This window comes from Aphis gossypii, chromosome 3 (genome assembly GCF_020184175.1).
Source record: "Aphis gossypii isolate Hap1 chromosome 3, ASM2018417v2, whole genome shotgun sequence".
Classification (NCBI taxonomy): Eukaryota; Metazoa; Arthropoda; class Insecta; order Hemiptera; family Aphididae; genus Aphis; species Aphis gossypii.
Genome location: NC_065532.1, coordinates 15,102,898 through 15,128,257, shown reverse-complemented (window position 1 = coordinate 15,128,257; position 25,360 = coordinate 15,102,898). Strand labels below are relative to the sequence as shown.

General features: G+C 28.6%; 1 protein-coding gene and 1 long non-coding RNA gene across 4 annotated transcripts in view; both read left to right on the top strand.

Moving 5' to 3' along the window:
- LOC114122668 (uncharacterized) overlaps positions 1-22,596 on the top strand; it is a 45,342-nt gene extending 22,746 nt beyond the window's left edge. The window contains exons 2-18 of one of the 2 annotated variants that reach the window (XM_027985399.2): positions 12,094-12,241; positions 14,011-14,371; positions 14,482-14,537; positions 14,644-14,700; positions 14,861-16,150; positions 16,401-16,561; positions 16,646-16,851; positions 17,080-17,129; positions 17,662-18,330; positions 19,559-19,633; positions 19,704-19,790; positions 19,857-19,963; positions 20,036-20,391; positions 20,468-20,630; positions 20,693-20,837; positions 21,405-21,603; positions 21,948-22,596. In XM_027985399.2, the coding sequence (XP_027841200.2) occupies positions 12,094-12,241; positions 14,011-14,371; positions 14,482-14,537; positions 14,644-14,700; positions 14,861-16,150; positions 16,401-16,561; positions 16,646-16,851; positions 17,080-17,129; positions 17,662-18,330; positions 19,559-19,633; positions 19,704-19,790; positions 19,857-19,963; positions 20,036-20,391; positions 20,468-20,630; positions 20,693-20,837; positions 21,405-21,603; positions 21,948-22,103 (4,286 nt within the window). In that variant the 3' untranslated portion in view covers positions 22,104-22,596. The remainder of the gene's footprint in view (positions 1-12,093; positions 12,242-14,010; positions 14,372-14,481; positions 14,538-14,643; positions 14,701-14,860; positions 16,151-16,400; positions 16,562-16,645; positions 16,852-17,079; positions 17,130-17,661; positions 18,331-19,558; positions 19,634-19,703; positions 19,791-19,856; positions 19,964-20,035; positions 20,392-20,467; positions 20,631-20,692; positions 20,838-21,404; positions 21,604-21,947) is intronic. The other variant, XM_027985400.2, reaches the window with a different exon arrangement.
- On the top strand, positions 1,490-3,327 carry LOC126550621 (uncharacterized). 2 transcript variants are annotated; one of them, XR_007604697.1, is made up of 4 exons: positions 1,490-2,471; positions 2,523-2,604; positions 2,754-2,848; positions 2,920-3,327. It is a non-coding gene; the product is annotated as an uncharacterized LOC126550621 (long non-coding RNA). The 2 variants fall into 2 exon arrangements; XR_007604696.1 differs by having other exon boundaries at positions 1,494-2,449.
- Positions 22,597-25,360: the final 2,764 nt, after the last annotated feature.

The window sequence follows — 25,360 nt, the reverse complement described above, 5'->3', positions numbered from 1 at the left end:
AATTATATGCTGCTAGGTATAAATAATTACGTGTATACTTTGTGAGTAAATTTCGTCGTAGTATTCGTCTGAACTTAATCGACCAGAAAAACACGTGATATTAAAGAACAATTCGTTGCAAAATATGTACTAAGTTAACATAATAATATAGTGGGTATCGTAAAAGTGCCTACATAGGTATTATACGCGTATTAACTATATATTCTCTTTTCTTTTGATAACATTCAACGATTACAACAACTGTTCAAAATGCGTATATAGACTATATATTATACAATGCTTGTGGAAGTATATATAGTAACTATAAATAATCGTAGATTCATATCTATGTACATTATATTATTTAGTTATAGGTACTTATACATTATTTTACATTTACTTATGTATTATTATCTATACGTTTCCCTATTATAATGTATGTATTTGTTATATTAATCGAAAAAAATACAAATAGTAACTATTAAGCTAAAAGCAAACAACAGTGATGGTATTCGTGAAATTTTCAAATGTCTCTTGTAGGATTATTCAAGTTAAACCAACTACACACATTGACATATTATATGTTTATTTCCTGCGGCCAACACTGATTTGACCCATATACGCACAACTGGTCTCACTATGTGCTGCAGTTCAATACAACTTTCCTTCCGACCTTGGTATAATTCACTTATCGAGCGATCAATCATTCGACTCTCAACCACCCACACTCTATTCTATAAATATATATACATATATATATACCATTTATAAAAAGAATACGTAATAATATCATAACCACTTCATTATATTATAAGTATAAGTACAATATATTAAAATACAGCACACATAGTGATTATTACTGCCGTTGATTAATATAAATTGTATTATTTTCTGTTGAAATTACGTTTCATGGTATAATATGCTGTATATAATATATAATACAATATAATATTTTAATGGTAAAATATTATTCTTTTCTAATCGTTTTTTTTCTTTTAAACAGCATAGTATTATATCGTATACCTAAACATAAATAGTATTAGCTCGAAGACTTTAACGCACGTTGACATCTATATTGATTCCAAACGGTCGCGCGTCTGACCCCTTTCTCATTTTCACACAGTCATATTATTTCAGTATCATAATTCTTAGTGTGTACGTACACGATACACATATTTCCGCAAGGGCGTGCCTAACGCTGTATAGTAATTTTTAATCTTTTAAAAACATAATTAATACCTATTATAAATATTAATAAATATAAGTAGTATAAAAATACTGCAATTTATGGTGGGTACCTATAAAATTTCATAAATATAGTAAGTAGCTGATATATATTATAAAATATACTATGAGGGAGGTTTAAAATCAATATTTATATATATATATATTGTATAATACAATTTAATCGCACCTTATATGTCTATTAAATATTTATTTTATTGCAGAATTATACGAATGACGCGTCAATATCCGCGGAATATTGCGTAACAAATAATATAATAGGTATTAAAGTTTTAAATAATATAGGTATATCACATACTAATTACAGAAACAATTAATAACAAATACTTTATATACAATAAAATATAAAAAATTTATAGTTAAATAACTTAGTTGCTATAAATGAAGAACAAAACCAGAAAGTTTGAATTCAAACCCTCGAGACTATATATATACTCTCTCGTTTGCCTTATTTAAGCGCGTATCGGTATGCACATTTTAGTAAAAATTGTATTTAATTATTCCGTTCAATCTGTACCTATACATTTAAATATTTAATAATAATATACATAACATAAACGAAGTGTTATATTGGTACGCATCATCAATCAATATATATCACGGGTGCGGAAGTAATAGTACCTATATTAGTATTATTTATGATAGGTACCTAAAAGCATACTCTAAGTACACATATAAGAGCATATATGATGATATTCGGCCAAATGTCAAGCGAAATCGCTGTAATAATATATAACGACTAATGACTAATGATGATAGTGATTGGTGGCCAAACCTTTTATACATTTTTCCAACCGAAATTTAATATATATATTATATAATATATCTATTATAACTCATAAATACCATAAAACATTTATTTTACACGCCGACGAAGACGTTTCCATGTACAGGAAGTCATATTCAGACAGGGTCTAATGAGTTCGACGTGATATATGTTATGTAGGCTATATGAGTTTAACCTATACCTAACCGAATTTCATGTTAAAAATGTGCGTTGCATAATTCGTCGACGATCGTTTCAAATATACGCACACGAATCTGGTTTTCGTATTCTTATACAGACACACTGATGTTGCGTAGTTACATTATTGTTTATTTATAAAGGCGGCAAATGGAGAAGTAGATCGACAAAAAAAAACCAACCAATAACCTACAAACGGAATATCGACGAGACAACTTCATTTAAACGTATGCTGCAGCATTTATTAGAATAAATACCACGGTAACGGTTTACAGCATTATATGTATACCGTATTATCCACTCAAGTATAGTCAAGTTATTATTGTATTTGCAGGATTTTGAATACATACAAAACGAAATAAATGAAACACTAAGAATTACAACTAAAAGTACTTAGGATGTCCTAGCCCCTATAGGTATAGTAGTTTATATATACACGTATAGACTCATAATATATGTGATAATAATATATAGGTATATATCACTGTAGTATATAGTCTGCAGTAGCCATTAAATTTAATATATCGATATAATACCATGATGATTATCATTAAAATTATTGCAGAATTACACCCACGTTTTATTTATCCGAGTTTTGCAAATGCTAGAGATGAAATCGGATATTCAAATGTCGCGATATATAATACCGTTGTTTTTGGGGTAATTTGGATTAATATACTGAGTGTTTGTAAATTTCAGATAAAATTTAATTTAAAACTTTATATATATAGGTATGAGTGGACCAGAATATCGGTTTTAGTTCATACCAGATGTTCAGATTTTCAAGGGATTTTTAATTTGGGTATACAAAGCTCGTACAAAGCTCTGGTTCTAGTACCTATATACTATATAGTCGTATAGTTTAAGTAGTATTGTGATCTACTGGCTATGAACGTATATATTTATAATGATAAAATATTTTGGTAACTCAAGTAAATCAACAGTAGAAATATAATATCCGGTGAAAAATGTTGGCAAACGGCGTTACGAATATGTATGTATAACAACAGGTTACACGCTCCAAAAGCGCAAATTCTAGTAAAACGCGTCGTTCGGTTTCATTGCAGTAAATCGACGTATTTTATATAAATATATATATATAATATAAATACAAATATAAATGTATTATACATACATAACTATTACTTTTGGTATAGATTATAACAGCGTGTTAATCATCCACCGTGAAATCGTTCGATCAGTTTGTGTCTCACCCGCGCACGTGCCAAGGTCGCGTCATTGCGGTTCAACCGCCACAGCTCTTATTGTAATCAGAAGTTAATCACATTCTAAACACACACACACACAAACTGCAACTGCTAAAACGACGTACTGTCTATATATTATATTATATCTATCGGTTTGCGAATAATTAATTTCACTTTCTATATACACGAATATATTATATTATATTCTTTTGATGCGGATATCTACTGCTGTAACGGGTCAGACGGTAAATCGGGACGGATATATGAGTAATAAGTATGTGTGTATAATACAATACACGCTGACAGAACGGCGGAAGTAAACTGTGTTTGAAAAAAAAATAACTTTGTTTGCTATACAGATAGGCCGTTGTCCGGTATTAGATGACCTCTTCATGCATTACTATATATAATAATATGGTGGTAATATCGTGCATTTAGATTTTGTTGTTCCGATTTACTTCCGAAAAAAAAATCCATTATAGGTATACCTATACATAAGATGATATAAAATATCTTGACAGTTGACAGTTTAACCACAACCTTTTCTGGACAAAACGTGTGTTGAGTTTCTTTTTAGTTTAGAAAATTCGTTACATAAACATTTTATAGAGTATTTTTTAATAGTATCCATAGTCTATATAATCTAACCTGTGTATAATGTAATAAGTAAAAAGTAATAACTATATATTTAATATAGTAACCACATTATCCATAAGCAGGTATATAATTACTTTTCATAATTGTATTGGAGTCTTTATAATTTTTTATAGTACCTATCTATACGTGCTGTTGTTTAATTTGTATACAGTATTTTAAACTATATAATCACGGTTGGCGAAATCATAATCATCATTCAACACTATTTAAATCAGATTAGAAAAGTATTGAAAAAACGATTACCTATAATTTATATTTTAGATCAATAAATTATAAAAAAATATATATTAGATTAGGTAATTATTCTTTCATTTATAAATAATATATATATGGAGTATAGACCCTCAATAAAATATGTACGTATAACCTATATTTTAATTTATAAATACAATATAAAAAATATTGATTATTATACTAAAGAAAACTACCTATAAGTGTAGTGTATTAAACTGGTACCTATTAAATTAGATAAGGATCGTTCATTTATTTCTGTATATTTAAAAACGTATTAACATTTAAAATGTTCCTATATTTTTTAAATTTATCATCTAAAGTAACACGTATTTACTATTTAGATTTATTTCATCGAAATTTAATTCTGAGGTGAACGAGAAAGCTACACGTCTACAACTAATAGTTTGGAAATTAATTATGTACGACCAATACATATACCTACCTACCTATATAGATTACATAAATATTAATTATTTTCATAATATCGTAATATTCTAAATGCTTTACTATCATAATATCATAACGTAATAATGTGTTACAATTGATTAAAGTACGAGTTCTTAGAATCTATTTGACTAACAATTTAAAATCCGATTTTTTTTTTATTAATAGATATTTATTGAATCTTTATTTTGTCTCTAGTTTTCTGAAAACATGTTGTTACTGTGTTGGAGATCAAAAATAATTAATACATACATACTCCTATAATTTCTTATACTGCACTGTGACAGTGCGCAATGCACAACTTTTTATAAGTTGTCGAATTATTTAAATGTTGATTTTTTAATAGATATATCAAAATGACTGACTAAAAGAGAGTTATTTATATAGGTACATAATCGTTTCAACAGCATAACAATAATTTAATTCGATAACAGTATAAATAGAGATGTTTCGAAATTATTGCTAAAAATTTGAAAGGTTTCCGGAAAATACATTTATAAAATCGTATGCATATTATATTGTACTACAGGTTAACCAATTCGCGTGCATTGTCCACTGTAATGCACCACAAGTAAAATATGTAGTTAAATATTATATGTTCAACGTTTACAAACGCCATTTAGCAAGTTACACAATATCATCCGAGTAGAAAAAAAAACCTTCAGTGTTTCTGATCTGACGGGATAATATCATATACCGGTATACATAATAATACGAATAAAAAACGGATTAACTAATACACATAATTAAAACGTTATATTTAAGTCCGCGGCGCTTACACCTCTGCACAGCGTACACAGTAGACTTGCAGCATAATATAACATCCATCATACCGGGCCTGGACTCGTCTTTCTCACGCGCAAACGAGTAATATTACCTATATATCGATAATAATTTTTTTTTTATTAAAAATTGCAATCTGTATATAATAATATAATAATGTATGCTCGACGGCGACTTACACGCCGTACCTACCTACGGACAATTATTTGTCTGCGTTATTTTGATCGATACAATAACCGCGCGATTCGTGACAGATTTTGACGTGTGACATGCATCACACACCGCTTATATATTGTATTACGCTTATACGGCTATAATAGGTATATGAATTTATAATAATATGTGTACCTACCTAGCTGATGGCGTTACGTGCGTTTTGCAGGCCGTTGCAGAGTAATATAATATTTTATATTATATTATATTATTTATATTATCTCGTATGGCGCGCGCGTCCGAGTCGTTTGCAGCACACATTTTTAGACACACGCCTACGACGAGACAATAGAAATGATGGCGGTGGCGGTACAGTCACGACGATCCAAAGAGATAGATAATAATATAATGAAAAGAAAGCAAAAAGAGAAATATAAAAATTAAATAATAATGAAAATAAAACGTAACGTATATGTGTGTGTATGTGTGTGTGTACACGAGTATATTAATATTATTATTACACGCGCCGTCCGCGTATATGTATAGCCAGCTAAATTCATACGTACCTATATCCATACGAAAAGCTAGTCTGATGAAAAGTAGATCGACCCACACGACACGGACAGACCGTTGCGCAATATTTATTATTACGAACTACGATTTATAATATTATATTGTACACGTGTTGTATGTATTATAGGTACCTACCTATATAATATTGTAATAACTACTAATATATTGTACGGGACTGAAGGAGTTACCTGGTTGTACCGTAAAGCTGTTCACAGTTAGAATGCATTTTATATAGTTCTTTCTTTTTTTTTTATTCCTACTTATTGTTTGCAGCCCATTTTTTATAACATTGTATCCGAGTCTTGACGTAGGTATTTAATTACCGCTAGAGATAATATAGAGCCGGCTGAGGTCGGGACCTCGATCTGCAGCAGATATAGTGTTCGCTGAACTCGAACCCAACACACGAGCATATTATTCCGTTTACAAATTTTGGACTTAAAACCACTAGCCCAGACACGTTTGATCGTCCCGCTGTACAATCGTGAAATCATCACGACTATATGCTTCCGTTTTACATTCATTTAATATATAATTCGGTAACATAAATTGGTGTCCATATAATTACGCGATGATTAAACTACTCGGAATCAAAATCAAGAAAAATACAGTTGGTTCTACCCGTTAGTTTTCATTATTTTTGTACGATGAGTTTAATAATTATAATTTATTGCACAAACGCAATTACCTACTCTTTAAGGGATTATCTAAGCTATTAACTTAAACTACTATGAGTTTATAGTCATTTCCTGATACTAATCTATATAGAACTAGATTTCTACTATACGAGTGAATCACAATTTATAACACACCTCGTGTAATTTACAACTAATTTGGTAGGTACCTACTTACGATCAAAATATAAAATATAATATTTTTTAATCTTAACCCACTTTGTTAGATAATATAAAAATATTATTTAAAATAATAGATAATAATAATAATAATTTTTAATTCATTCAATACTCCATACATTGTACAATAATTATCAAGTAATTTTACTTGAATAATTACTTTATTGTTATAAAATATTATACTTTGCAAATTGCAAAAATTAACAGCCATGTTGAAATTTTATATAATCATTTTTTTTTGATTATTTTTTAAGTATTTTTTTGAGTAGTATGGGTGTATTAAGATGGTGGCCCGATCCACCTTCAATTAACTGGTTACTCGTTTTGTTGACGTGTAAACTGTCTCTGGTAATAATGGAAAAAATTATAATTTCACAAAATACAAAAATTACTTTTTTATGGTAATTAAGATTAGGTAGGTATCACCAATTTATAGTCAAAATAATCATAAAAAATGCATTATGATGATATTTTCCAATGCCAATTACTTATTATTTCTTAGTAAATATTATAAATTATAATATAATAGTTTTTCGAGTAATTTACAATATAATATTAAATTTGAAACGGATGTCATGTCTTCATAATAAATCTATTTATAGTTCAAAAAAACCATATATCTGTATGTTTAGTGTGCTGGTAAATCATGTTGTCAGCTAATCGGTAAGCCACGATTGAGATTCTTCAAGATTTTCATCCTTAGAGTATAAGTATTTAATAATATGCAAACCATTTTATTCAAGAGACATTTTATTATCAATCTTTAATTTTTAATGTATGCGTCGATTTTATTTTATTTTTGCATAATCGAGGTGTAACTACATTTATTTTTATTTCGATGAAGTCGATATGGTTTGAGTTATGGTTCGTATTTTAATGTAAAAAAAGTGCAATGATGTGATGTGCAACTCCCTATATTACGCGGCACGTAAACACAATTTCACAACCCAGTGGACGCTAGCCAAGTCAAATAAATATAATTCAGTGAAAGTAAAAATTTATAGCATGTTATTACTCATTATATGACCATCGCCCAAAGAATCTATTGGGTTTCGGGCAACATGTATATGTATCTACTTTAATTTTAGGGACGACTGACACTAAGGATATATCCTTGAAAAACAATATCGATAGTAATGATCTTTGTAATAAACATCCGTTGTTTTCGTTGGAAAATAATGAAAAACTATGTACATATACAATAACAGCGAGTCTGTTACGTAATATGACATTAAATGCAAATTCTAAATAAACCTTGATTGTTTTTGTACATTTTTTTTCCTCGAACTCTGATGATTCCTTTTGATGATAACCGACATTTTAACGAACGATCAACTGTGATGATAAAACAAAAACTAAGATTGAATAACTGGACAAAAACGTTGCGTACTATATATGTATATTACTATACTAAGATATTATTGTATTACAGTAACTATAGTAAGCTATTATTTTTTTAGATACAACTTTATATTGTATTTATTATATTATATAATATGCTGGTAACTTATTATTAATTGCCAATATTACTAACACTGGTAGGTGCTTCTTGATTAATAATTAACACTGAAAATAACAAAACTAATTAATATATACGTATAATATTGTATACATGTATATAATTATATAATAGACCCAAATGATAGGTAGTAATAATTGTCAGGGAATAAAATACATTGTATATGGTAAAAATAAAATAAGTAATAGTTTTTGTGTACCAAATACCAACGTTGCATAAATATATACCTATATATAAATTGTAATTACTAATTGTACGATAAATGTCGAATTTTATTATAGAAAAAGTAAAAGTTGAGGGCCGATGAGGCGCGGCTGATCATGAAAGTGACGCGTTGCGTCATTGTTAAGTCACGCCAAACTTTTCTGGTGCTCACGGATGGGTGACCACCCGAGTATCTTAAGAACGTGCCTAGCCGTCCATTACCCATTTACCCCCCGACACAATAGATGTATTATATTATACAGTATACACTGTATATATGTGTAATATGTACCTATATAGTATCTAGTGGTGAAACCAGTTAAAAGTTCTTTTTTACACGATAAAAGGTTTCATCAGGTAAAGACACAAGCATAAAAAGATATCCCAACTAATTCAATTGCCTATCAGAAAATAATTTTACAAACGTGATTTTATTAAAGAATCTTTAATTTTGTTTTTAGATATTTTATATTTCCAATAAATCAAATGGAATACAACAATAATTCTACACTCGAGAAAACTACGTTTTTAATATGTTTATGAGAACATTTTTTTTTTAAATTGATTGAATCGTTGATTTATATTATTCTAAGTCTGATTTGCAAATAATGATTTGTCCTAATTACTCTGTGAGTGATGGACGTTACTCGTTTTTCTGGTTCTACTACACGGTAATGACAAAACATAAGTATAAATGTATAATTTAGACAATAATTGAAATCATAGTTTGATTCTACAAGGTTAAAATATAAATAGATTATAGGTATTCGTCGTAAATTTATTACAGTAGGTACTAGGTAGTTACTATAATAATGATTTAATATATTATTATTACACATAAAACGAAAATCGGTTTTATTCAATACATTATTATATTTATGAAATATTTAATTCCCAAGAGATTGTTACATTATACGATTACTTCCAACGTAGATATTCAAAGTCATAAGGCATAATAAAATAATAGGGATATTTTATTTAAGCACTGTTTTCAACCTTCATAAGTCATAACTAATTAAAATATAAATATTTTTAAATTAACTCTTATAAAGTCGTAACACATTTAACACGTTTTACATTCGCGCGATAGACAATCGAATTTATTTTATACCCAACAATATAACTGCAGTGGAGAAATATTGACCTGCGTTTCGTGAGCCCTATAAAAAAAAAATCGCAACCTTTTCCTCCATTTAAGGAATTTATCGAGGACAAACTATCTCCGACATTATAATCATTTATCGTTACGATTTTTCGTTGTCTTTCTCGTTATTATTGCCGTTTCGCGTGTTCGGTTAATTAGCAATCGCGTTAATACATAGTACAATATATAACGACTGGGAAAAAAATAACAACAATACGAGTCCCCCCCGTATAAATGACCACCCCCGAAATTATAATTTGTAAACTTTTAAATTAAACGATAAAACCGCAAGAGTGACAGCTAGTGTAATATTGCAGTTATATTATTATCTGGTACCCGGTATTTTTCTCGTATAATTTTACAATATAATATACATAATATTATATTTAAAATAATATTAATAATGACCGCGGTTTGTGTGAATATCAGAATATCGCGCTCGCGCGTGTGACGTAAGATAATCCAGGCCGACCACACCCGGCTAGTAACTATATATAATAATAATAATACATATAATATTATTATATTATACGTATATTATATACCTATAGCGACCTCGCCTTAGAGTTTTGACATTAGTTCTCTGGACCAGTTTTTTTTTTTTTATTATTATTATTATTATTATTCGTACTGGCGGCGTATGGCACTTATATCGCATACACACACTCTATGTATATACGTATTGTATACACAATGTATAAACACATATTTTGTGTACGGCACACGTCGTACACTATACACACGCACAACGTACGTTTTTATAGGTATAATATGCCTACACTATTCCTGCAGTACAGCACACAACAATATAATGATAACGCGACGTATAAACGTTATGTGTTGTCTGTGTATACACCCACAGGCGACACAACACGCGTATAATATGCTAAATACTGTGTGACTGTACTCGACTGCACAGCGCACCAGAAGACAATAAATCGCTATTATTTTCGGCCGTATATAGTTGTACGCGCATAACATAGTTTTGTAACGGATTTTTAATCGCGTTCCACTGTTACTGGACTGTTACTATACGCGAGTATAATAATAATACGTCAACCACAGTTATTTTATATTATCATAATACATTAATACTGTCGTGTATTACGGACTATATACGCTGCAACGACTGTTTTCGGCAGCGTTAGGTCTAACGTCTACGAAAAAACTCTTGTTCGTACAAACTACAAGTGCGCGTGGGACACAGACTCGCATACGCGACGAGCGATCGCGATGGTGCCTCTACACGCGACCAGTATCCCGCGTAGGTACAAGTCGTTTCGATAACTCGCGAAGTATCTATTTATTTAAAAAAAAAAAAAAAAAAATGTTAAGGAAATAGGTACATTTTTGTTCGACTTTTTATACAACTAAAACAATACCTGACCTATCGGACTGTAGTGTAAACAAATCAGTAAACACTATATACATAAATTGTATTATACAAAATCAATAATCTAATGATTTAACTGTACAAATATGTACTTATATTTTATGTATTACCTACTTATATTATGAAAAGTAAAATCTAACACATGAGAGGTACCTCAAAAAGATAACTTATATTTTAATAAATACATAATTGTTTTAAATAAAATATTTCTGTTGTTAATATAAATATTTATAAGTTATAATGCGTATTGGCTATTGCTAGATTACCAAGCCGTCAACAGCTAAAATTAATGAGGCAAAGTTGTTTTTAAGTATTTGCTACATTAAAAAATACGTTACACGAGATCAAAGATCTGTGGCAACAAAGATCATAATAAATTGTTTTAAATCATCATTCATAATCCTCCACTCGTACTGGAATAACATTAATGCTATTGTTTTTGATTGTATAAAAATATATTATATAGGTGTTGGGAAACAATTAAACAATGAGTAATAAAATATCATTCACACATGGGCTGACCTTACTTGAATTCTACTGATAAATAATATTATTATATTGGTCGGATTCGGTTTTACATTTGTGATGAGTCCTTTTATACCCAATAATATTTAAGATATGATTTTTGCAATTTTGCAACATAGTTCAATTTAACATAAATTGTTACCTCTATTATTATATATATATTGTATATATGTGTACTATTAATAGATTATAATTCTTAACTTTTTTTTTCCAGGATTATGTCAAGAACAAAAGCAGGGTGAAGGATTCAAATGCCCAGAAGAATTCGGATACTATCCACATCCAAATGATTGTTCTCAGTATTATGTCTGCGTATTCGGAGGTGCTCTTTTAGAGTCATGCACTGGAGGTTTGATGTACAGGTAAGCTTTTAATTATTGTAATCCAATGATCCAGTAGACAAACATGATGTATATACATATGTGTGTGAGTGTGTTTTATTGCCTATTAATACTCTCACGGGTTCCGGAATCCGAAAAATTATAGAAACTATTTCACAACAGTTATATATATTGTATCAGATTCAATTTATAAATGTAATATACCACTTTCACACATCAGGCATATTTTATGTGACGCAATGATTTTATTTTTTTTATTTTTAAATACCATTTGTTCATTAACCAAACTCGATATTATTAAAAAAATATATCAGATTGCGTATGTGTAAAGTTCTTTTCAATTAACAACACCTGGCCTCGGCAATATATAGGGGTACTACTATTTAGGACACACGACACACGACAACGGTTGAGCGTATTTTACATGAATATTATGACGTGATTGTATTGCTGCTCTCGTTTATGATCGGATTATAGATTTCAATTAAAAATAAATAAAATTTAACGACCCGTAATAATTCAAAAGTTATTAGACTTCTGTAATATTTCATTATACATAGGATATTGCGTTAAAAATTACATCATAATTCATAATATATATATATATTTTTTAGAAAATTATTTCCATCACTTCATCCTGTTTCTTTTGATAAATCACGTCATCTGTGACATATGTATATGCCTATAATATATATATTTGTTTTATTTTATTTATTTCCAAATATTATACGATTATGTTCTATATGAAATGTAATTTAATACTAAAATACCTATATTTTAATAGCAATTTGGGTACTATCAATTGCTATATTATAATCTATAATACAGAGTAAAGAGTTAAACGAGCTTAAGGATCTAGGAACATTTTAAAGTATCCAATAAAATTGTTTGTTACTAAATGGTCTAAATGTATAATATTATAATTTGTAATATGATATTTTTATTGAATTTTTTTTAGATATAATACAAACTGTATTTATGGTGATCTAATTTGTGATCTAATATAAAAACAGAACGTCATACATTATAACCAAATATACACGTTTTGGTTGTCGGATATTAATTATTTTTTATTTTAAAATTTATAATTATAAATTATTTAGTACTTGAACCAGCTTAGAATATTTTATTCGCCTATTTGAAATTTTGTTTATGCAAAATACCAAAATACTAGTATTTTATTAGGTAGCTGTTAAAATTATAACTATTGATTTCAATGGATAACACCACACTGTCTCAATGCCTACAACTATATTAGTCTTTAGAGCACTCCTTATGTAATATATTAAAAAAAAACAACAACAAACCTTTGTTAAACGAGACATTTCGATGTCTCCATATATGATCATTATTGAGACAATACTATAAATCATAAAACAATACCTATTGAATATTTCTTGTATAAAACTATTAAAATATCTAACTTTTTTCTTAACTTTATTTATACATATGCGCAGTAAACTTGCTGCAAGTGTGTGAAAAATCGTTTTTGTTTAAATTAAATTAGTATACAATTTTAAAGTTAAAATATTAATGAAGTCGTTAAATCTAACATATTCATTATTCTAACATAATGAATTTAATGTGCTCTATAGTACCTAATACATTTTATAACACTAACGTCACTAAGATAATATCCCAAACTGCTAATAAAATAAATCAATAAAATAATTAAATATCAGGTGAAATATTTTTTTAAAAAAACCATATAATCTTGTTCGCATGATTATATTAATGAAATAAATCGTAAACAATAGTGATAAAATCTAAAATCTTACATATTTTTCTAGTCACGAACTTCAAACATGTGATTGGCCTCGTAATGTAGGATGTGGAGCTGAGACTACAGCTGCCCAACCTGATAACCAAGAAAACGCACTAGCTTTAGCTCGGTCGTCTGATCGTCAAAGGCATCCATCAGCACAACCTCAAAGAGCTACCCCATCTATATTTAACCAACATCATCAAGTTCAAGACCAACAAGTCAATGAACAACTTGTAAAACAACAACAATTATATGAAGAAGAAGACTTCAGAGCAATTGAAGATGACAGTGATAGACAACAAAGAGTATATAGAGGTCAACCTTCAACACTGGGTCAAGTAGCTAGAGACAGAGACGGAATTTCTAAACATAGAAATATTATACCGGTAACAAATTAAAATAAATAGCCTCTTATTAAACTATTAATTACTTTTTACAGATTAAAAATATATGAGTTTGTGACTATACTATATGTTATGTTTTTTTTATTTTCTAGCAATTTGCAGGTGTAGAAAAAAACAAACAATTCCAAATCCCAAATCAAAATTACAGGTTAGTGTTTTTTTAAATATACATATAATTACAACTAATGAACACCTACAGAACTTTTAATACTTAACATTTTGTTTGTACATAATATATACGCATGTTGCAACAGAAACGATACGAGCAAAGACAATGGTAAACAACGTCTTAAACGACAGACTCGACAGAGGTAACGACTATCACACTTTGTAGAACCAACTTAAGTACTGTTAATACCAATTACCATCAATATATAATATACGATATTGAATATTGGTAGTAATGGTGAAGGGAACAACTTGATACTGTGTAATTTGTATGATGACACCGTTGTTTTTATTAAACATTAGCTACAGCGGACTGACAAGACCAAGACCAACTGAGATGACGATGTCAACAACAAATTATGCTTTGCGTAAATTACCAAAAGACTACCGGATCGCCTCCAGGCCTTCATCATATGTACCTATAACAAACACTGACAACTTGAGACAACCTACCAGACAACCTAAACGATGCTTATATGAATCAAAAATATACCCGGGACTTATGATCCCATGTCCTACTTCAAGATATAGAATGCCTCCTTATCGCAAACATTATGAAGAAAGTGATGACGTTTATGATCAGGTAGACGATGAAAACCCGGGAAAAAATGAAGAAATTGAAGATAAAGAAGATTATCCGGAAAATCCTGATAACCGTGAGAATCTGCAAAACCAAGATGAATACGAAGAAGAAAACTCACAACCACTTGATGCTGATGAGCAATTTGAACAGTTAGTAACTAGAGTGAGATGCAAGGGTAAAAAATGTATTGAAAACAATAATAATAAATACAAAAATAAAGAAAATGAAAGTCAGGAAAATGAATATGAAAATGAAAATGAAAGTGTAAACGAAGAAGAAGAAAGTCAAGAAGAATCTCCTGATTCTAAAGAAGAAGAGCAAAAGCCTAAACCAAAACCAAAACCTAAAGGAATAAATCCCAACCTTCATAGTCCTTTAGCAGTAGTTCATAATTACCAACCAGCAAATTTCACAAAGATTATAAATAGAAATAAGGATGGCGTACCTGACGTAAATCAAAATAAAGAAACTGCTGAAGATCAAGAAGAAGATGATGATGAAGAAGAAAATAGTCAAGAAAGTAGACTAGAAAATACCGAAGATTATAACGAAGGAGATGACTTACAAGATGATGAATACTACTATGACGACGAAGAAGAATATGATCAACCCCCAAAAAAACCCAAAATACCTCAAAAATTAACTGATATAGACGAAATGAAATTCAAAGGGGAAGGAGATGAACCTTCAGAAAGTATATCTAAAAATACTGTGCTAAAAAACGTTTCAAAAACTAATGATTTACACAAGCAACCTAATTTCGAATCAACTCAAATACCACAAAGGCCAAAACCTTATGATTCAGCTGCAGAAGCTTACACTCGGGTAAAAGACAAAAATAAACCCCAAGACCAACAAGTTATGCAAATGTCTATTCATGAAACTACTGTTGCATTAAATTTAGTAGATGAACAAAAAAATAAATACAAATTGCCAACTAAGACTGACACAACAACGGTGTCGGCTAAATATAAGCCGAGACCAACTATTCGACCAAACATTTTAAAAAGGTGAGATATTTACTATGACTTAACACGAACACATTTTAGGCGTTCTTTAATAAAATATATCACGTAAGTAAACCAATTTAAAGGTAAAACATTTTTAAACGAATTTTACTTATAAAGGACGCCTAATTTAACTTATAACTGTACCAAAACCTTCTATTTTTACAAAATACTTTAATATATTTAATAGACTTAAAATCTGTGACATTTACAATAACTATGTTGTATAATCTAATTTTAATATGAATTATAGACCCCAACAGATTTCTGTTCCATCCTATGCTGTTGAACAGACTGTACAACCAATAACCACTGCTAAAACTACTACTTCCAGTAGTAACCGTAATGAAACACAATATGATCCTGCTTTTTATAGTATTTATGATGACGATTCTGAAATCTACAAAGATGTTGGTGAGTTATTTAATGTTTTTTATAAATTATATATTTTATAAATTTATTTTTGAGGTTCAATTATCATCGCCATTAATATTATAGATTATGGTCAATTTACCTTATCATCAGTAAACAACAATAATAATCGATTACCAGCGAAACCTCAGCATCAACCGCAAATTCAGCCCCAACCACAACTTCAGCTTCAGTCTCAACCTCAACAAGATACTTTTAGAGTCGCTGCACCTTTGCAACAACCCACGCAGAGATATCAAGCTAATACATATGTACCAGAGTATAATCTTAAGGCAAGTATTAAATTGTATTGAATTATATTCTTAGGTCCATAGTTTATAAATTAAATAAATAACTATTTAAGAACTATTGTGTAATATATTACGATACTTTATTAAACAATTAATAACCACAAGTAAATAAATAATATACTTAGATACTTAATTAAACTTAATCTCATTTCAATATTTCAAAATAATTATTCTTAATTTTAACGTTACGACCGATTGAATCGTTTACAGATCACTGAAGAAGAAGCTCAAAGAGAGCAACAGACCAAAGCAACCTATAGGTAAGAAACCATTTTTTTTTTTCATTTTAATTTCGCTTATGGTTAGGTAATTATATTTTTGGTTAGATAAGTGGCTAAACGAATTACTATTATTTTTTGATATATATATATAACCACAGAACTGCAACGACATGTAAATAAGGCCGTGTGGATTTATTATTATTAAAATAATATATATTATGTAAAGTATAGTGGGCGTATGATGTGTTTGTACTATATAGTGTTTATGCAAATTAAATGTAAAAATAATGTAAATGTAATAACTAAAAAATGTGTACATATGATAATATGGTTTTAAATTGGAACGGATTTTATATTTTCTAAAACAAGTCTAGCTAGACTTCAATGATATTGACCTAATGATCATTGAATGTAGATTCATAATAACAAAATCATAACAAAATTATTTATTAAAATGATATTCTCTTTCACTGCCTTATTTACATAATATACAATTACTAAACTTACCAACTTTACTCTAATCTTATTTGTACATACTTACTCTTAATATTGTACATATAATTTTAATCAGGTCAACAGTCGTCGGTGTAAGTCCTTTCGTACCGGACCGCTCAAAGTTTAAGTTCCCCGAGCAGACTTCTTCCCCTTTGAGATTTACATTCCCTACATCAACACCCACAACCTTCACATTACCTTCTACTACCCTTTCAACAATTCTCTCATACCCATCAACCCCTTCGTTGTATTTACGACCACCGTCTCCACAAGGAAGCTATTTCTGGACAACCACGTCCACTACCCAAAAATCAAAACCTACGCCTCCAGATTTTAGAATAATCGTAGATCCTTATAATACTACACAATATGATGTAACCACACATCGTGGTACTGTTAAAACAACACCATTCAAAATCAGAACCACCCAAGCTCCAACTACCACTTCCACCACTCCAAGTACAACTACAACAACGTCAACAACTACAATCCGATCGGTGGATTTCGATCAAGAGTATGATGTTGTAGTTGAAGATGAGGGAACAGGCTATATTGATGATAATTCAGTAGAAAAAACTAGTACAACGTCCTCAACTACTAAAGCCCCACTAAGGTCATCAGAAATTAAAAATACTAATGATTATCCAAGAGTCAAGAGCGGTCCGAGTATTCAGCCAGTCACGGTGCCAGCACCTACAAGCAAAACAGTAACAGAATGCCGAGAGTGCAACGAAAAACCATCAAGGTATGGAGGATGTTATTGAGAGTCAATACATATCAGATTTTATCAGAAATAACGCATAAATTCAAATATTTTATCTCTGCCAGACTCTAGCCACTATAGAAATGCCAAATATATGTTTTTATTGCTTCAGAAAAATATCAATGCATAATAATATACATAAATGTACATAAATGTACGACATTGTTAGATACAATTAAAAAACATAATCAAAAAAAACATAACTTTGAGTATTAGCCATGATTTATTTTTTTGTTTTATTGTTAAATTGACTTTGATGCATGACAATTGTGCTATCCGTTTATGAGTTTATTACCACTAAACTAGCGAGTCTTGAAAATATTAACACATTCTAGTAATTAAAATAAATGATATAAAAATTATTGGTTTCTTATACAACAAGATATAACACTGAAGAAACAATAATTTAAATAATACATTTTATATTTTAGTATTTTTATTTTATTTTTATTTTACTATATAATAAATTGAAAATTTATAAATCTGTAAAAATATACAATACGTATTTTAAACATTATTACAATTTATTAGAAATATAAGAACTCAATTTGAATAATCAAACAGCTGAGCCAACAAATTCTAAAAAATTATAATTAGCTACATTTTTTCTTACTTCTCTTCCGTTGACTTTGGACATAGTATTTTATTATTTTTAAATTTAAAAACTAAAAATATGATTAATAATTATTAAATTATATTTTAAATTATAATTAAGTATGTGTCTTATTCATTACAGTTTTAGTTTTGGAAATATTTTTATTGGTACCAAATTTAAAATTCTCATCAACTCATTATAGCAATGTAAATAACTAAATTTTATATAAAATTGATAATTACTGATATGCAATGACTCGATTGACTTTAAATAATATATGTATAAAGTGACAAGACTTGCATGCAGCATGCTGCAATAGCAAGTTTTGAACGGTGGAGGGAATTATAAGCTTTTCGCTTTGTTCTGAATTTCCTATTTATTGTGGTTTTTTGTTGCACTCCATGTTTTTGTAATAATCAAATAACTCTTCAATCTTTAAATGCTTTTTGATAAAAATTTTAAAAATTTTTTTATGCATTCATGAGCTTTAACGCATTAAACTGTAAAAACAGTCACAACCAAGATTACGACCATAACACCGCATTTACGGCCATTAACTGTAATTGAACTTAAAGGCCTTTGACAGTTTTAAATAAATGTGTGTGTATTCAATAGAGGCAGAGTGCGAGGAGGTGCAACATATACGACAGCAAGCAGTAATGATATCGACAGAGGAACTCCTTCAGTTGGGTATGTTAAACTATAGCCTGTCATTTATCTTAAAAAATAACTCGTTATTTAACGAATAAAATCTTAACAGGAGAACAAGACCGACATTAAAGCCATCTACGTCCATAGTCAGTAAGGCTTCAGAATTTGTAGATGTATACAAATATGCACCAGCACGGTAATATATTTTAAATACGAATTAATGATCAAAATTTAATAATTTTATTTTGACATTTATTTACAGGCCTGATCCAATTTATCCGACACCACAACCCGATAAAACTGCTGCAAAATGTCGCAAGGATGTTTGTCAACTACCAGACTGTAGTTGTGGTGGCAAAGAAATACCTGGTAAAATTTCACACTTAACAAATAATTTACAATGTAAAAATGTAACTATTTACGATATTAAATATTTATCAGGCGATTTGGCACCAGAAGAAACTCCGCAAATTGTCTTATTGACTTTTGATGATTCGGTAAACGATCTAAACAAAGGACTTTATACCGATTTATTCGAAAAAGGCAGAGTAAACCCTAATGGCTGCCCAATAAGTGCTACTTTCTACGTATCGCACGAGTGGACAGATTACAGCCAAGTACAAAATTTATATGCTGCCGGTCATGAGATTGCTTCGCATTCAGTTTCACATAGTTTTGGTGAACAGTTCTCGCAAAAGAAATGGACAAAAGAAATCGTAGGCCAACGAGAAATACTATCTGCTTATGGTGGAGTAAGACAAGAAGATATACGAGGAATGAGAGCACCATTTTTAGCTGTATGTCGAACAAAATTAATATTATACGTTTAAATTATATAAATTGTCGATTTTCATTGTTAAAATTGAATTATAGGTGGGAGGAAATAAAATGTTCAAAATGTTGTATGATAGCAACTTTACTTATGATTCTTCAATGCCAATTTACGAAAACAAACCTCCTAGCTGGCCATATACACTTGATTATAAATTATTCCATGACTGTATGATACCACCATGTCCAACCAGATCGTACCCAGGTAAAATAAAATTATAGAGTAAAAAAAAATAAGATCAAATAACAAACAAAATCACATTTTAGGAGTATGGGAAGTCCCTATGGTTATGTGGCAAGACTTGAACGGAGGCAGATGTTCCATGGGAGATGCTTGTAGTAATCCATCAGATGCAGATGGAGTACAAAAAATGTTAATGAAAAACTTTGACAGACATTTCACTAGTAACAGGTAAAGTTATTTAAAACGCTTAGGTTATAATGAGTGTTACAATGTTTCTCAAATATTTAGAAAAAAAAATTGTTCATTACCAAGTTTGCATTCCTAATTATTTTCGTTTGATTTAAAGCATTATGATTTTAAAAACCATTATCAATAACTAACTCTACATCATTTTTATATCAACTAAATTCTAAAAACCGAAATTTATTATAGTGAAAAATTAAAATATAACATAAAACTAAAATGCGTATAATATTAAATTTATAATTCATAAATTGGGTAAAATAAATAAATTTTTAATGATAATGGTTCTAATACTCATATTAATCAAATTAATAATATTCATAGTTCATACCTATATGACTAGTTTAATTTAAAATAATCATAAAATGTATTTTATTATTAGCTGATAAATTACATTATTATGTCGCATTACAAATTGTATTGTAATTGCATTATAAAAGAAAAACTATTAAGATTTATTAATTTAGAGTAAATTAAATCATAGGGTTTAATCCTCCAACATAGTATTACAAATTAAATACACATCATTATTTCATTATTTTCATGTTATAGGGCTCCATTTGGATTATTTTACCACGCGGCTTGGTTTACTCAACCTCACCACAAAGAGGGCTTCATCAAATTCTTAGACAATATTGTTAGCATGCCTGAAGTTTGGATCGTCACCAATTGGCAAGCCATCCAATGGGTGAGAGATCCCACATCAATCTCAAGATTACAGTCATTCACACCATTCCACTGTGATTTATCGGTAAGATGATATACTTAAATATAAACCACATCTACTAAATATACCTAAGACCTAGTTTAAAGATGAAATTCTACATTCAACGTGTATTCTAATTTCTATACATGGTAAAAACGATAAATGAACAATTCAATGTATCTGAAGGTTATAAATTATAATGAAAGTTTGCGTTCTAACCACTACTTGATTTATAGTAACTTTTAATACACGACTTCGGTACTTACTTAATAAATTGTGTATTACCATGTATTGTCAATTTATACATAATATCTTCTAATATAAATTATAATATTATTTATAAATTGTGTTATTAAAACTCATTAACTTTTATTATTATTATCTCAAAGGAGAGGCCGAAGAAGTGCAACAATCCAAAAGTGTGCAACCTATGGCACAAGTCAGGCGTAAGATATATGCGCACATGTCAGCCATGCCCAGACATATATCCATGGACAGGAAAGACTGGAATCAGGAGCAGTCGAATTGACGACGGTAGCGAATAAACCAATCATCATCCATAGGCCAAAACGATCTAGAATTATTATCATTATTATATAATTATTATTATTATTTTTATTACTATTGTCAATATAAATTATGAAAAATCATAAACATGTGACCACTTTTTCACATCGCATTTTGGCACGACGTTGAAAAACTGATTACATGTACCTACAACATACAACATACGCTCAATATAACAGTATATATAATATATATACCGCTTTTTAAAAAAAAAATAAAATAATTTATTACATTCAAGATATTTTTTTGCAAATTTAATTCAAAGAATTAAAGTCATTTATGAAGTAATAATAATTCTCAATCCTCAAACAATAGAATAAATATTGTATGTGACCTTTTATAGGTATTTGTATTATTGTTTTTACTTTTAACTTATAAATATAAGTTTTATACAATAAGTATAAATTTAAATATATAATATATATATTATGTATATGTATATATTATAATAAAAATCATTTTGTATAGTTATATTTTGTAATTTATTGTAAAAATCCTGATGTCAAAAATTACGTCGATAAAATAATATATGTAGGACCATTGATTATAAATACTAATATTTATGATCAATGGTAGGACAGATTAATAATAATATTATTAACGCATATTGAATGATATTTTAACGAATTACTCGTGGTTTTTTATAAAAATATTACATAATGCAATATAAATGTATAAATATATATATTTATATATACTTCTTATAGAAAATAACATACCTACCAATTTTAATTGATATATTTTATTTAAAAGAAATTGTACATAAATTTATAGTAATAAAATATCGACTTTATTATTTACATACACAACCCATCCAAAAACTTTTGTAAGTCTTCATTGGCATACCTATATACAATATACTATATAGCATATTATGCATAATGTTGAATAAATTTTACTTCATATTTTAATATTTTAATATTATACAAAGTTAAGCCAGTTAACTGTTAAGATGTCTGATATATCATACCTATAGTTAATATAGTTTATAATATTATAACAATATTTTTGTACGTTAAACATATTACCAACATGAACTATACATACGATTGAACTGTACAATGGGAAGAACATTTAAGAAGTTTTCATAACTCCCTTAAATAAACAATAGGTAATCTGAAATGTTCGTATTAATTAGGTTATCATTAATTATAATAAATTATGTAGGACGTAGGTAAAGTGGAACCTCGATATCTCAAGCATCTAAAGTCGAATTTTCGATAACTCGAAGGAATGCCTTACAATATATATTTTATTTATTTCATGTAGGTAAGTCGAATTTTCGAAGATAAGATAAAAAATAATCGATAAAATATTCTTTATAAACATTTATAATATTCAAGTAAAAATGGTCAAGAATGCATCATAAATTCATAAGCCACGAATAGAAATTAAGTCAGTATATAATATAATAGGTACCTATATATTATTATAATTTATATTATGTCGACATACCCAATAATTTGTAAGAAATTTTTGTATATAATGTTTATTGTTTCATAGTAATTAGTAATAACTTTCAATGAATAAGAATAATAAGATGTAATTATACTTACCTACATATTATATATTGTATATACCTATACCCATGTCCTAAATGTATAATTTAATAACATAATACTATAAATGACCTCCCTAGGAAAATTGTCGTTTCCGATATATAGTAACCCACGATGTTAAGTAGATACGTACGTCCCTTTATCGTCTATCACTATTTATTTTTCAAGTATAACCGATTACGAAGCGCACTCCACACATGATATTAAAGTATTAAAAAACACATTTAACAGTTATAAATAATTATTGTGCATACAGCACATTTTGCATTCTATACGTTTTGCTACATACGTATAATCCGTAAACCTAGAGGCTCTCTACGTAAACCTATATAAGGTATTAAGGTATAAGCCATAAGTTCTATGCCCTATGGTATAATCGGTTCTCAAACCATGGAGTATTATTAAACGATTTCTTTATTGCTTTTATTCAACAATAATCATAATTCATAATTATTATTATAATTTATAAGCAAACGCTCAAATACTATTGTGTAAAAATAAATGTACACATTGTATTTTATTCAACAAAAATATTTAAATATTTAAATATTTATATACCTAGATATATAATACACATTCAAAATTTCAATAATACGACAGTTACAAAAAATACTTTCAAGCCGACAATAGTTGTGGTATACATACATATAGGTATAGGTGTAAAAATATAATAGGTACCTACCTATAATAGAAGATAACTTCGAGAAAAAAATATTGTTTTAATTCAAAATGGTCACATATTATGTAAATAAAATGGAAAAATAGAGAATGATAAACTCCTATAAATTTAAGTTATCTCCTACATAGTGTTAACTCCTACAAAATAATATACCTAATAATTAGGGCTCAGATTTTAAAGCATATTAATATGCTTCTTTTTTTATACATAATATATGAGATAGAAATCTAATTTTTATATATAAATTCGTTTCACGTCTTTCTGATTCCAAATAAACCAATTTATTTTTGCTTTTTTATGTAGGGAATTGCTTTTTTTCTTTTTTTCTTTCAATTATTCCAACTTTGAATTTTTTATGTTTATTATGCGTTGTAATAAAAAAAAAAATAATTAATAAGAAATGTAAAAACCCAAAATGCGGGTATTGGATTATTATTATTTTCATTATCGTCGTTATCGGCTTGTTTATATTAAATGTATTAAATTAATAGGTAATCGATCTATTCGATCTACATAATAATAAATAGCCTGCAGTGTCTCTACGGTCAGTATGCCAATAACATCCATATCGACCATTTCAAAATTTAAGATTTAGTGTTGTTATTTGAAACCTCTTGTACGAACTACGAAGTATGCACCGATCACTTCAGTTGATGTAGAGTTCGTTTTCTACGTATACAATAATATAATATTCTGTAGGACAATATAAAGTCAGTTTCACTACCTACTGAAAATCTAGGGAAGTACAAGGTAGTTAATTTTTTTTTAATCTTAATTAAATTTTCAAATTTTTTATTTATTTTTATAACTAGTTCATATTAATTTTTTGTTATGCTTTTATTTGTTTTTTTTATTTTAAGTAAATATGCTTCTTTTTTGATTTTTTAAAACATTAGTGAACTTTTTTAGTTGCTTATTATGCATTAAAATCCGAGCCTACTAATAAATAAAAAAATAATTTAAAATCAAATTCTAAATATTATCTAAACTCAAACAA